The 13,968-nt window shown below is 45.8% G+C and overlaps 1 protein-coding gene across 4 annotated transcripts in view; it reads left to right on the forward strand.

Annotated features, from left to right (window-relative positions):
• The window catches only part of MYO16 (myosin XVI), a 904,557-nt gene that overhangs the window by 432,237 nt on the left and 458,352 nt on the right, over window positions 1–13,968 (forward strand). For all 4 annotated transcript variants that reach the window (XM_073664248.1, XM_073664251.1, XM_073664257.1 and 1 more), the window contains exon 16: window positions 3,778–3,925. In XM_073664248.1, the coding sequence (XP_073520349.1) occupies window positions 3,778–3,925 (148 nt within the window). The remainder of the gene's footprint in view (window positions 1–3,777; window positions 3,926–13,968) is intronic.

A 13,968-nucleotide genomic window follows, 5' to 3' on the forward strand; every position in this document is an offset into this window, starting at 1 on the left:
CAAAATCCAGACTATTTCGCATTACTACCACAAGGCGGCAGACAAACACATGTAATAGGAAATTCCATCTACATTTCAATCATATTTTGAGTTTTGCCATTAAGATAGTTGCAGCCTTTTATTTAACAATCAAAAACACAAGCATTAAATGATTAATGGAATGTACACAGCTATTACAGGGATAAAGTGAAATACCAATTTAATCAATATATAGCCCGGGGGGGGGCCTTATGATCTACCATGGGAAAAAAATAAAATTGCAATTGAAAGAAAAATCTGGCACCAGGATATAAATTCCATACTGGCTAATAAATTTGAAAACATGAAAATGGGGTTGTTCTGAATGTTGGGCATTAAAGCTAAATTTAGTTCTGTGGGATTTTGGCATTAGAATGAGAATGCTGCATTTGCGGTCTACTTTCAGCCATAATAATAATAATAATAATAATAATAGTTTATTTTTATAGCGCCAACATATTCCGCAGCACTTTACAAATTTTAGGGGGGACTTATACAGACAATACAGAATAAGCATATCTCATATCGAACGGAGTGAGGGCCCTGCTCGCGAGCTTACAGTCTATGAGGAAGTGGGGGAGACACAAAAGGTAAAAAGTACATATATTGTATAATGCAGCCTTGATATACTGAATAGGATAAATAATAATACATGGACTGGTCGCCAGCCAGTATGTGTGCAGTCCTGACAGAGGCTTTTATGTGCATGGTTGGTTTGAACCCGAAGTTGAAGAAGATTTTAATATGGGGGAAAGCTGGGATGGACAGAGTGTGTTTAGGTGATACGCCAGTCTAAAGAAATGTGTTTTTAGGGTTCGCTTGAAACTGTGGGTATTGGGAATTAATCGAACTGTCCTGGGTAGTGCATTCCAGAGAATTGGCGCAGCACGCGAGAAATCTTGGAGACGGGAGTGGGAAGTTCGGATTATGGAGGATTTTAGTTTCAAGTCATTTGCAGAACGGAGGGCACGTGTAGGGTGGTAGACTGAGACAAGGGAGGAGATGTAGGGGGGTACTGAAGCATGGAGCGCTTTGTGGGTAAGCGTGATAAGTTTAAAACGAACTCTATATTGGATGGGCAACCAATGCAATGACTGGCACAGGGAAGAGGCATCTGAGTAGCGGTTGGCGAGGAATATGATCCTGGCTGCTGCGTTCAGGACGGATTGGAGAGGGGAGAGTTTAGTAAGAGGGAGACCGATTAGTAGAGCGTTGCAATAGTCAAGACGAGAATGAATAAGAGCGACAGTAAGAGTTTTTGCCGAGTCAAAGGTGAGAAAAGTCCTGATTCTTGAGATGTTTTTGAGGTGTAGATGACATGAACGAGCGAGTGATTTGATGTGAGGAGTGAAAGAAAGATCTGAATCAAAAATGACCCCAAGACAGCGGGCTTGTAGCTGGGGAGTAATGGTTGAGCCACAAACGGAGATGGCAATATCAGGCACAGGTAGATTAATGGAGGGAGGAAAGACGAGTAGTTCAGTTTTTGACAGATTCAGTTTTAGGTAGAGGGAGGACATAATGTTAGATACGGCAGAAAGACAATCACTGGTCTTTTGTAGTAATGCAGGGGTGATGTCCGGAGCAGAGGTGTATAATTGGGTGTCATCAGCATAGAGATGGTACTGAAAACCGAATCTACTGATTGTTTGTCCAATAGGAGCGGTGTATAAGGAGAAAAGAAGGGGGCCTAGGACTGATCCTTGAGGAACCCCGACAGTAAGAGGAAGTAGGGAGGAGGAGGAGCCAGCAAAAGACACAGAGAAGGAGCGGTCAGAGAGATAAGAGGAGAACCAGGAGAGAACCGTGTCCTTGAGGCCAATAGTGCGGAGCATAGTGAGGAGGAGCTGGTGATCCACAGTGTCAAATGCTGCAGAGAGATCCAGGAGAATCAGCAGGGAGTAGTGACCATTAGATTTAGCTGTTAGTAGATCATTAGAGACTTTAGTGAGGGCAGTTTCAGTAGAATGTAAAGAGCGGAAACCAGATTGTAAAGGGTCAAGAAGAGAGTTGTCTGAGAGATAGCGGATTAGACGGGAGTGGACCAGGCGTTCCAGGAGTTTAGAGATAAAGGGAAGATTGGAAACAGGTCTGTAGTTGGCCGTGCAGTTCTGGTCGAGGGATGGTTTTTTAAGTAATGGTTGTATGCTGGCGTGTTTAAAAGAAGAGGGAAAGATACCAGATGAGAGGGAAAGGTTGAAAATTTTAGTTAGGTGAGAGGTGACAGCTGGAGCAAGGGACTGAAGGAGATGTGAGGGAATAGGGTCGCTGGTGCAGGTGGTAGGGCGAGAAGATGCAAGGAGCCTGATCACTTCATCTTCCGTGACTGGTTCGAAGTCAGAAAATGAGCAATATACAATGTGGCGGGGGGGAGCATGCATAACATTTGGGGATTGGGAGAAAATTTCCTGTCGGATATGGTCAATTTTTTCTTTGAAATAGTTAGCCAGATCGTCAGCGCTGAGGTCGGTGGTCGGGGCCTGTGCTGTTTGATTGAGGAGAGAATGAAACGTGTCAAAGAGTCGTTTAGGATTATTGGAAAGTGAGATGATGAGGTTGTTAAAGTAGGTTTGTTTGGAGAGGTGAAGGGCCATATGATAAATGTATTCTGTAGGGTCGCATCTACGGTATTGATATGTATGGATTTATTCTCCTGCTTATTTTTGTACACAGTAGAGAAAGGGCCTAATAACAAAAATCAAACTGAACACCCATTATGGTCCAGTTTATTTCATGCAAGGGTATGGCATTCACAATGTTTCCTTTGGAGAGGGGAGTCCTTGGTACCCAATTGTAAAGGGGATAGGATCAATCATGACTGGGTCCCCCTCTCAACAGCCCCATAGCAGCCACGGTACCTGACTATATTTGATGTATGCCCTTATGAGTGTATTGTTATGCCCTATGTTACAATCACTGATACAGTAAAGACAATATTAATCACTTCAGGGCTTCATAAAAAATAAAAACAATCAATGTCAATGGGTTACGTGACTGTTGCAGCCAATCAGTTCCGTGGAGATTTCCGCTTAGACAAAACAATAAGGGCTATAACCGCTCAGCGGTAATATTCTCATGACACAACAATGTCATGTGACCAGTGTTGGACTGGTGTGCCAAGGGCCCACCAGTAACCAACTCCAGGGCCCCACTTTTCAGCTACATGCAAATGTGACATTATCCTCAATCACAAATGTGTATAACAGTGAACTGGGTAGATTGTTAAATGAATAAGATGCTGCCTTTGTCTGTACATACTGATACAAATATATTGTGCCAAGTACTGCTCATATAAGAGGGTGGTGGTTCACTCTTGTAAAGGGGCCCACCAGATTCTCCTCTTCTCCGGTGGGCCAATCCATTCCTGGACATGACCCTACGGGACCCACAGTTATGGTGATTGTTTTTATTTGCTATGGAGCCCTGAAGCAAGACTTGTTAGGTAATGGACAACCCCTTTGAATAAAAAAAATATAATCCACATTTGCCATTTTCAAGTAGGTTTATTCCTTATAGTGTAAAAATCTGACCTTAATTAATACCAGTGAGAGAAAAGACAACCTCTTTATTGTCTGGTCTGATCACACATCCAATCAGACATTCTGTTTGTCTTTGTAATCTCTTCCATTGTATAAGAGGGGCCACATGATTCTCGTGGAGTCCATTTGGTGTGCATTTTAAAAAAGCAGAACCGAATTGTTAAGGATTATAGCTGTAGTTTACTACATGCGCCTTTACACAAGTCTATTTGAATTCCAGCCAGACTGTACACTTATATGCTGGAGAAGAGCCGTCTCATCAGTCAAGCCTCAGGCCAAAGCAACTTCCTTATTTTTTACATTATGATGGATGGGCTGTCTGCTGAAGAGAAATATAACCTATACCTCAAAAGCACAACTGCACACAGGTAAGACAATGGTAACTCGCACCTTCAAAGATGTAGTAATTGTAGTGTCTGTCAGCTCTCCTGTCACTCCAGCCTTTAATGATGTGACGAGTAAGGCTGTGTGCACACGATTCGTTTTTAATGCGTTTTCGCATCTGCAGAAATGCATTAAAAACGCATGGTAGATGGGCAGCAATGTCCCCTAACGATAATCCGCATGTGCTGTGCACATGCTGCGGAAATTTCCGCTGCGGATTATTATTGCGGAAAAAAACGCAGCACTACCAATTATTTTGCGGAAGTGCTGCATCTTCGCCGCCATTGACTTGCATTAGAACGCATGGATTACGCATCACTGTATATGTAGATGCGTAATCCAAGCGTTCTAATGTGCGGATGGTACCCGGGTGTAGAGGAGAGGAGACTCTCCTCCACACCCAGGTACCATTAAAAAAATCTGTAAAAAAAAGAATAAAGTAAAAAATAAATGTACACTTACCTTCTGTCGGCCCGCGCACCGCTCCTGCTTGGTTCTCGGCACTTTGCAGTGAGTTGAAGGACCTGCGCTGACGTCAGAGTCATGTGACGGGTCACGTGACGCTGACGTCGGCAGGTCTTTCAATTCACTGTTGCCGGCAAGGGAGAACGGAGTGAGCGGGACACCGGGGGCCATCGGAGGGTAAGTATACATTTTTTTTTTATTTTTACCACTCTCTCGGGTCACAGTATATAAATCCTTGCTGTTTGCATGGATTTATATAGTGTGACCTAGTTGTCACAAGCACTTTCCAAGTGATGCTAATCGCTTGGAAAGCGCTTGTCAATCAGCATGCGGAAATGCAAGTGAAGAACGCTTCACATCCGCATGTCCCTGGCAGGAAAACGCATGTACAATCTGCATGTGTTTTTTTCTGCCAGGGAGATGCAGAAACGCTCAGGAAAAAATCCTGAGCATTTTTGCATCGTGGGCAGATAGCCTAACACATATTTTATAGCAAAATAAATAGAGAATAGCGGATGCATATTAAGAGTATCTTAGGGTAACTTAACAGTAAAAAAAACAAAACACAAAAGAAAGTAGAAAAATACCCCAGGTTTGAAAATGTTGAAGATTGTACCTGCAAAGTTGGGTATATAAAACAAATTTGATCCACAAGCTGCAGGATTTTTTTCACTTACAAATTGTTCTATCATGTTGGTTTCTTCACTCAATTCTTACTGCGTAAACCATGTACAGCATGAATCAAAGCCTGGCACAAGTGCAGCCAGATACGTTTTGTCTCTGAAATGCTGCAGCAAGGCCGAGGACTATTGGCAGAGACAAGACTATTCTAGCGCCATCTCCCGATCAGCTACTCCTCACACCACTCTACTTGACTGACAGGTCTTTCCCGATGTACACTTGAATTAAACTTGTCAATTAACTAAAGCTGTGTGAGGAAAAGCCGGCTAAAGGTGTCATCGGACTAGACTTGTCTCTTCCATTAGTTCCCAGTCGGCCCCGCAAGTAATGTTTTCATCTGTAATGCTAGAGCGTTTCAGAGAAAAACATACCTGTCTGCAATCGCACTTTAGGGAGCTTGAATCAAATGACAGGTTCAATTAAAATCTGCGGCATGTCAATTTTTATCACAGATTTTCATCATAGATTTCACTCGTTTCACATAAAGGGAGAAATTTACAGTGAATTCACAGCAAAATTCCACATGCAGATTTTGCTGCAGATTTGGAGCTGTTTTACAGATGAATAATCTGCCACTTGCTGACCTGCAGGGATGTATACGCATTGTATATACAGAAGGGTCTAAGATTATCTTACTGATCTAACAGATTAAGAACGTATAGCCATAAAGACAGCTCATTTGAGAACATATTACATTTTGTCTGCTCATTGAAAAGTTTGTACAATTAGGACAACCCTTGTCTATCCACCCTATTATGGTGTGTACACGTCTGTTAGAGCGGAGAGCCATAAATAGTGCTTCTGGTTCATGAGGATTTGGCACTACTATAGTTTACATAGTTGCACATTTAAACAGATAATTTGCAACATGGCTTTTATTCACCTGTCCTGGCTCCAGCTCTGATCCATGCGTTGTCCCTCTTCAGCGGTCGGCTCCATCTCCTCTGTTACACTCCGAGTTACCATGGTAGCCGAGCACTCTCCTTTGACATCATGTCCTTAAAGGGGTGTTCCCATCTCAAAAATCCTATCCCAATATGTATTAGGTGTAATAATAATAATAATAATAATAATAATAATAATAATAATAATAATATTAGCAAATACCTCCAATTAGAAATGTAGCAGAGTTCTTCTCATAAGATATGTCACTTACCACGTGTGCAGGCATTGCAGGACCTTAGGTATCCATGGTTACGAACACTGATATAGTGACAGTTAGCTAGTTGCTAATGGTCGTAACCATGGATACCTAAGGTCCTGCAATGCCTGCACATCAGGAAATAGAAATAGGGAATTAGAAAGCTATATTAAATTTTTAATTGGAGGTATTTGTTAATATTATTATTATTATACCTACTACATATTGGGATAGGATCTTGGAGATGGGAATAAGTATTTTAAAGCCTTCTCAAATAGCTGCACTTCACCGCAGTATTTAAGAAGTGCAGCTTCCATGCTGATTACCTTGATTTGACTGTCCTAAAACAAAACAAACTCTTTATTGCTGATCACTGATAAAATGTGCCTCTAGGCAAACTCCTCTTTTGTCCGCACACTTGGCTTTGCTACAACAAGGTACCGGTTCACCAATCCGACTCTGATGTTCCTGGTTGCTGGCCATACACTGAACTATGCTACAACAAGGTATCTGTAAAATCCAGCTCTACACATCCTACATGTCTTGGGTACTCTCCACACGTTTGGCTTTGCTATCACAAGGTGCCACACACCGTGTGTTCGCCGAACTGTTCGTCGAACTGTTCGTCGAACACCTTCGAACACCGTTAAAACCAATGGCAGGCAAACAAAAACACATAGAAACACATAGAAAACACCTTCAAAGGTGTCCAAAAGCTGACAAACTGCTCAGAAGACACAACTAACACATGGAAAAGTGACAAGTACATATAGTCATGCGAAAAGAAAAGAGGTGGAGGAGTAAAAGGAGGGGGAGACACAGATATAGGCATGTCATGCCCTTCTAAAATCCAAAAAGTGAGAAGCCGAGACGGCCAGTCCGCTCCTGCCCGTGCCACCTCCGTGTCGCCGGGTTTGTGCCAGAGCCGCGGTGAACCCTGACGGCCAGCCCCCCTCTCCCAATACTGGTGCCTGTCCGCTGGTGGGTCGAGAGAGCCCCCCTGTGGTGGAGGCAGCTCTAAGCTTTTTAATTTAAATTGTCCCTCTAATTTGAATGAATACACTTTAAATCCATTTACAAGGATCTATTGGAGGGCAAGTCACATGCCAGCAGCCGCGTAATTCCAGCTCCAGTAGCGTCCACTAAAGCTGCTGCAGTTAAAAAGCTTTTATAAGGATCGAGCTCGGCTGTCCACCGCAAGGCATCCTAGTGCCAGTCCCAGCCCCTATGCCTTGGGGTGCCTCCTGATGCTCTTCACTAAGTATCCCGTGGTCCCGAAGCATTTCCTTTGAAAAAATTAAGTGTCCAAACTACAGGTGGTGTAGCTTGCTTAACAGCCGGGATAATCCGCTGACTAGCAGACACTGCTACTAGGCACAAAGTATTTCCTGGGCTAGATGCAGTTAAAAATTTGTAAGTAGATACTCTCGTTGGATGCTGAGAAAGCATTCCATAGAGTCTCCTGGCACGCCATATATGATTCTCTTAAAAAGCTTGGGGTAGGGGTCTAGGGGACCCTTTTATAGCCAAAATCACGGCCCTGTATCACAATACGTCACGTAGGCTGAAGATAAATGGAACTGTAGCACCGAGGGCTCGGTTGCTACAGACGTATTGCACCTCACCCAGAGGTGTGATATCTCACTCTCAGATAAGGATGGAGTGTGGATCAGGACCCGACACCTGCATGCATTACACCACATTGCCGTGGGGCAGGGCGACCAATATGCCCCTGAGATGGGCACGACAGTCCCTGTCCCTGGCTGGAGTGGGGGGAGGGAACACTGAGGAAGGGGAACCCTGCAGTGCAGGAGCAGGGAGGAAGCAGTTCCTGGGTGCATTGAGAAGGGAGTATAAAAGGTGGGCACCATCTTAGTTCAGTGCAGAGAAGTCTGAGCAGAAGTGGCAGGGAGCAGGGGCTCTGCATGAGCTCTGCTCCGGAGGCGGGCCTAGTAACAGAGGCCCAGGCCTGCAAGAGGGAGAAGGAAGGAAGAGGAGCGGAGAAGGCTCCAGGAACGAGGAATGAAGGGATCCCAGGGGTGCGGACGGGCGAGTCGCCACCGCACGCCCGAATCCACCTGCGTGGAGGGGTCAGGCCAAAGGGGGAGACCGGTCCCCGAACTAGTGGAGGCAGGAAACGACCCTCAGCTAGAAACCGGAGGCTCTGACATTTTATGTGGCGCAGCCCCTTGCTCCACCCGCTAGGAAGGCACCACATAGGGTCAGGGAAACTGGCGCCAAGTTTACCAAGAGGAGGCCCGAGGCAGCCGGACAGAAGTGTTGGTAAGAAAGGCCAGACAAAGGACACACAAAGGGGGTCCTGTGAAGTGCTCCAAAGTTATCTGGGAGTTGTCTGAGCCCCTCACCTGGTGAGCACAGTACGACGTGGGCAGCCGTTACCTGCAGACGTGGTCTGGATAATAAGAACTGTGAGTAAAGGCCCTGAACTGCATCACTGACTCCGTGTCGTTACTGCTGCTGCCCTGCACCATCACCCCCATCCTCCGCATACACTGCCCTGAGGCTATATTCCTCCCGTGGGGAGTTATGCTACGCTCTGCTGCACCCACAACACCAGCCTTAGCGGTCTGCCCTGTAGCGGCGTTTCACTCTGACCGCAATCCACGGGTGGCGTAGTCGGACATTTAAACATCAAAACCACATAAATAGTTCCGCCACTGGTTTGACCGCCCTGAGCCACGGAACCGGATCGCCGCCACGAAGACTACAACCACCAGCATCCACCAAAAAGGGTCCGGCTCCGGGTGTCCCAAGGCCCAGGGGGTGCGTCAGAACATTTTCATCACCTTTCACAATCACCAATGGGACAAGGCAGGGATGTCCTCTGTCCCCTCTCTTATACATCCTAGTGACGGAGCACCTGCTCTCATCAATTCGCCATAACCCCAATTTTAGGTGGATTGAGGTGGGAGGCACCGAGTACAAGTGCTCTCTATTTGCTGATGATGTCCTAGTATATATCACTCAATCACATATATCCATCCCTGCTGTTATGGCTGAAATAGATCACTTTGTTACATGGTAAAATTTTAAAATCAATGCAGCGAAGTCTGAGGCCCTCGATGTCTCCCTCCCTAAATCCATATAGGATTCCATCCAGTCCAACTTTCCCTTTGCCTGGCCCTCACAGGGTATCAAATACTTAGGAATTCCTATTCATAGAGACCTCTCCCATCTATGTTATCTTAATTTTGGGCCCTTTATTGAACAATTCCATACAGACCACGGTTGGCAAGTTAGAACTGTAAGATTCACTACGTGCACCACTGGTATTTTGTGGAAAAGCACATGTAAGATTCTGCAACAGTCTCTGCTGATACTCCTGCATGCGTGCATCCCTTTCTATGGCAGGAATAATTTCTGCAAATTTACTTTTGTACCGGGGATCTAACAGTGTGGCAACCCAGTAGTCAGGATTATTTCTAATTCTCACAATTCGAGGGTCATGTTGCAGGTAGTGCAGCAAGAAGGCACTCATGTGTGTTGCGCATCCAGGAGCACCAAGTCCCTGTTGTGTTGGTGGCGAGGTAACAATCATGCTTCCTTCCTCTGTCCTCTCCCCCCAACCTCGCACAACAGAAATGTGATCAAGGTCTCCCTCATCTGATGAGTCTTCCATCAGTTCGTCCTCCACTTCTTCCTGGGCTCCTGCACCTTCCTCACTAGTTTGGCTGCTACCATGCGCCCTGGTAAAACCATCTCCCCCACCCTCACATGCCTGCCGCCTTGGTGCTGCCGACCGTCTGGACCTTGCAGATGTTAGCCCTTCCGCATACAACTCCTCCTCCTCTACTTCCTCCACCTCCTCTTGTGCCACCACCTGACTCCGAATTCTGTTTAACATGTGCTCCAGCATGTAAATCACCGGAATAGTCATGCTGATAATGGCATCGTCAGCACTAAACATCTTCGTCGCCATTTCAAAACTGTGCAGAAGGGTGCATAGGTCCCTGATCTGAGACCACTCCTCCAGCATGATTTGCCCCACCTCTGAATCTCGTTGGCCCAGGCTATACGTCAGAACGTATTGCACCAGGGCTTGTCGGTGCTGCCACAGTCGCTGCAACATGTGCAGAGTTGAATTCCACCGGGTAGGCACATCGCATTTTAGCCGGTGAAGTGGCAGGCCCAACGACTTCTGTAGAGATGTAAGTCGCTGAGCTGCGGGATGCGAACGGCGGAAGTGAGCACACAGCGACCGTGCCCTCTGCAGAAGGCCATCTAGTCTGGGATAGTGGGCTAAAAATTGCTGGACAACCAGGTTCAACACGTGAGCCATACAAGGCACGTGTGTGACATTGCCCCGGCGAAGGGCCGCACCCAGGTTTGCAGCATTGTCGCACACGGCCTTCCCTGGTTTCAGGTCCAGTGGAGACAACCATTCATGAAATTGGTTCTCCAGAGCTGACCACAACTCCTCAGCTGTGTGACTCACATTTCCCAGACATTTCAATGTAAAAACCGCCTGATGACGTTGAGCCCTACTGCCAGCATAGTAAGGAGGTGTGCAGGATCCCTTCTGCGCAGTTAGAAAGCTTGTGGCATGACCAGACAGGCTTTGGGTGCAGGTGGAAGACCGAGAGGAGGTTGAGGAGGCAGAAGCAGTGGAGGAAAAATGACATAAAGAGGATTGACGCACAACTCGTGGGGACGGCAAGACTTGGACAGCAGCCCCTTGTCCTGCTGTCACCATAGTTACCCAGTGCCCAGTCAGCGACATGTAACGCCCCTGTCCATGCCTACTCGTCCAAGTGTCTGTGGTGAAATGCACCCTGTCACACACAGAGTTTCTCAAAGAAGCGGTGATGTTGTGTGCGACATGCTGGTGGAGCGCAGGCACACCTTTCTTTGAGAAGTAGTGCCGACTGGGCATCTGGTACTGGGGCACTGCGACGGACATAAGGTCTCGAAAATCCTCTGTGTCCACCAGGCGGAAAGGCAGCATTTCTGTAGCCAAGAGCTTGCAGATGGTGAAATTCAACCTCTTAGCTTTCTCATGGCTAGGAGGAAATGGTCTTTTACTTGTCCACATCTGAGGGACCGAGGGCTGGCTATTGTGCTTAGACGGGGTTGATAAGGGTGTCCCCGGCAAACTGCCGGTCTGTGAGGAAGATGCAGGCGGACATGTTAGGTTGCCTTGATCCAAAGGTGGTGCTATCGATGTCGGACAGCGCTCAAGACCAGCTGGTGTTACCACCTCCAAAGAAAATGATGACCTGCCAATCACGCTGGCTATTGCGGGTAAAGAGGTGGCAGGTCTGCGCCCCAAAACAGGTGTGACTGCTGTCCCCCCAGTCACAGAGGATGAAGAGGCCGCGGATGCACAAGATATGGCAGACGGTGGTTGGCCCGGCCGGCTAGACCGCATTGTAGCACACTGAGCTTCCCACTGCAACTTATGCTTCATGTCCATGTGCCGGTTCATGCATGAAGTACTCAAACTATGTATTTTTTGGCCTCTACTTAGCTTTTGCTGACAAATGTTACAGATAACACGAGTTGGGTCATCTTTATCGATCTGAAAAAATGCCCAGGCTATGCAAGGCTTAGCACCCATGCGACCTGAAGAGCCACCACGACTTGTGGTGAGAGGCAGAGTTGTGTTTGAGGATGCAGTTGTTGACGTGCTTCCAGTACTACGTCTCTGTCCAGGAAGGCGCAACCTGACCTCGTCGTCACTAGCATCTTCCTCCACCTCCTCTGCTGACCTCATCTCTTGGCTGACTGTGGGTTGACAGTAAGTGGGATCTCCGACCTCATCATCATCACCCTGTGCGTTATCACACCCGTCGTCCTCAGAGCCAACCTGTTCCTGCCCTGACAAAAAACTAAAGTTGTCGCTCCAATCAGGTATTTGAGTCTTATCATCGTCTTCCTCATTGTCTCCACCAACAGGAGTTACAGTTTGGGAATGAGGGTCTACATTATGGTCAGAACCTTCTGCGTCTGGTCCTGGATCCGACTCATAAAGATTCTGGGCATCAGTGCAGATCATTTCCTCGTCTGGATTCACAGAAGCGCTGGAGTCGACCTCTGATTCCCAGGCTATAGTATGAGTAAACAGCTCTGCAGACTCAACCATCTGTTCTACCTCATACTCAGACGGGCAGCTGGAGATTTGGGAGCTGTGAGGAAGCAAGTGCGATTTGGGTGACACCTTTGAGGACTGGAGTATTTGTGATGTTGAAGTTGATGTGGAGGAGAGCCCACTTAAAGGAGCACTTGATATCCGTTGAAGCACCTGCTGTTTTTGTGCCTCATCTGGAATTTGTAGCGATTGACATGGCCGTAAGAAAGGGATCTTATCACATTGTCCGCTAAAAGAAGTAGACATTTTAGTTTGGCTGGAAGATGGTCTTTCTTCTGCACCTACCCCACGGACACAACCTTTTTTCCGCTTCCCAACACGCCTATTCCCCTTTCCACCAGCAGCAGGCCTTTTTCCACTCATTTTGGTGGTTAACTAATTCACAACTCTGGAGTTGTTTGCACAAAAAAACAATGGATGGTAACCGAGCAGAGCTGAGTGGCCAAACTGTGGTATTAGGCCAAAACTATTGGCTGGGTTAGATGCAGAAAAAAATTATTTTTAATTTGCAACCTGATGGAGGTCAGTATAGATGGACTAATAGACCAAGTCCCACACACCGCTAGAAGCCCAAATATTTTTTCAGAGCTAGATGCAGAAATTTTTTTTATTCAATTTGCAACCTGATGGAGGTCAGTATAGATGGACTATTAGACCAAGTCCCACACACTGCTAGAAGCCCAAATATTTTTTCAGAGCTAGATGCAGAAAAAAATTATTTTTAATTTGCAACCTGATGGAGGTCAGTATAGATGGACTAATAGAACAAGTCCCACACGCTGCTAGAAGCCCAAATATTTTTTCAGAGATAAATGAAGAAAAAAATTATTTTTAATTTGCAACCTGATGGAGGTCAGTATAGATGGACTAATAGACCAAGTCCCACACACTGCTAGAAGCCCAAATATTTTTTCAGAGCTAGATGCAGAAAAAAATTATTTTTAATTTTTAACCTGATGGAGGTCAGTATAGATGGACTAATAGACCAAGTCCCACACACCGCTAGAAGCCCAAATATTTTTTCAGAGCTAGATGCAGAAAATAATTATATTCAATTTGCAACCTGCTGGAGGTCAGTATAGAAGGACTAATAGAACAAGTCCCACACACTGCTAGAAGCCCAAATATTTTTTCAGAGCTAAATGAAGAAAAAAATTATTTTTAATTTGCAACCTGATGGAGGTCAGTATAGATGGACTAATAGACCAAGTCCCACACACTGCTAGAAGCCCAAATATTTTTTCAGAGCTAGATGCAGAAAAAAATTATATTCAGTTTGCAACCTGATGGAGGTCAGTATAGATGGACTAATAGAATGATGCTATGCCCAAAAGATTTTACTTCACTAGGTGCAGTAAAAAAATTGGTATTCTATACACAGGTGGTATATCTTGCAACACAGATAGGCTACTCCACTGACTAACACACTCTGCAATAGGCCAAAAAGGATTAGCTTTGCTAGATTCAGCCAAATGCTGTGAAAAAAACTTGCACAGCACTGGCACAGACCTGCCTGGCAAAAACTGATAGGAACTGATGTAACCTAGTCCTGAAAAGGACTCCAATTACAATTAGTCTTTACTCCCACAACCTATCTATTTAAGAGCACAGACCTGCCTGATAAAAGTCGT

The sequence above is a fragment of the Phyllobates terribilis genome, unplaced genomic scaffold (genome assembly GCF_046119375.1).
Source record: "Phyllobates terribilis strain yellow unplaced genomic scaffold, ASM4611937v1 Scaffold_2__4_contigs__length_985480577, whole genome shotgun sequence".
NCBI lineage: Eukaryota > Metazoa > Chordata > Amphibia > Anura > Dendrobatidae > Phyllobates > Phyllobates terribilis.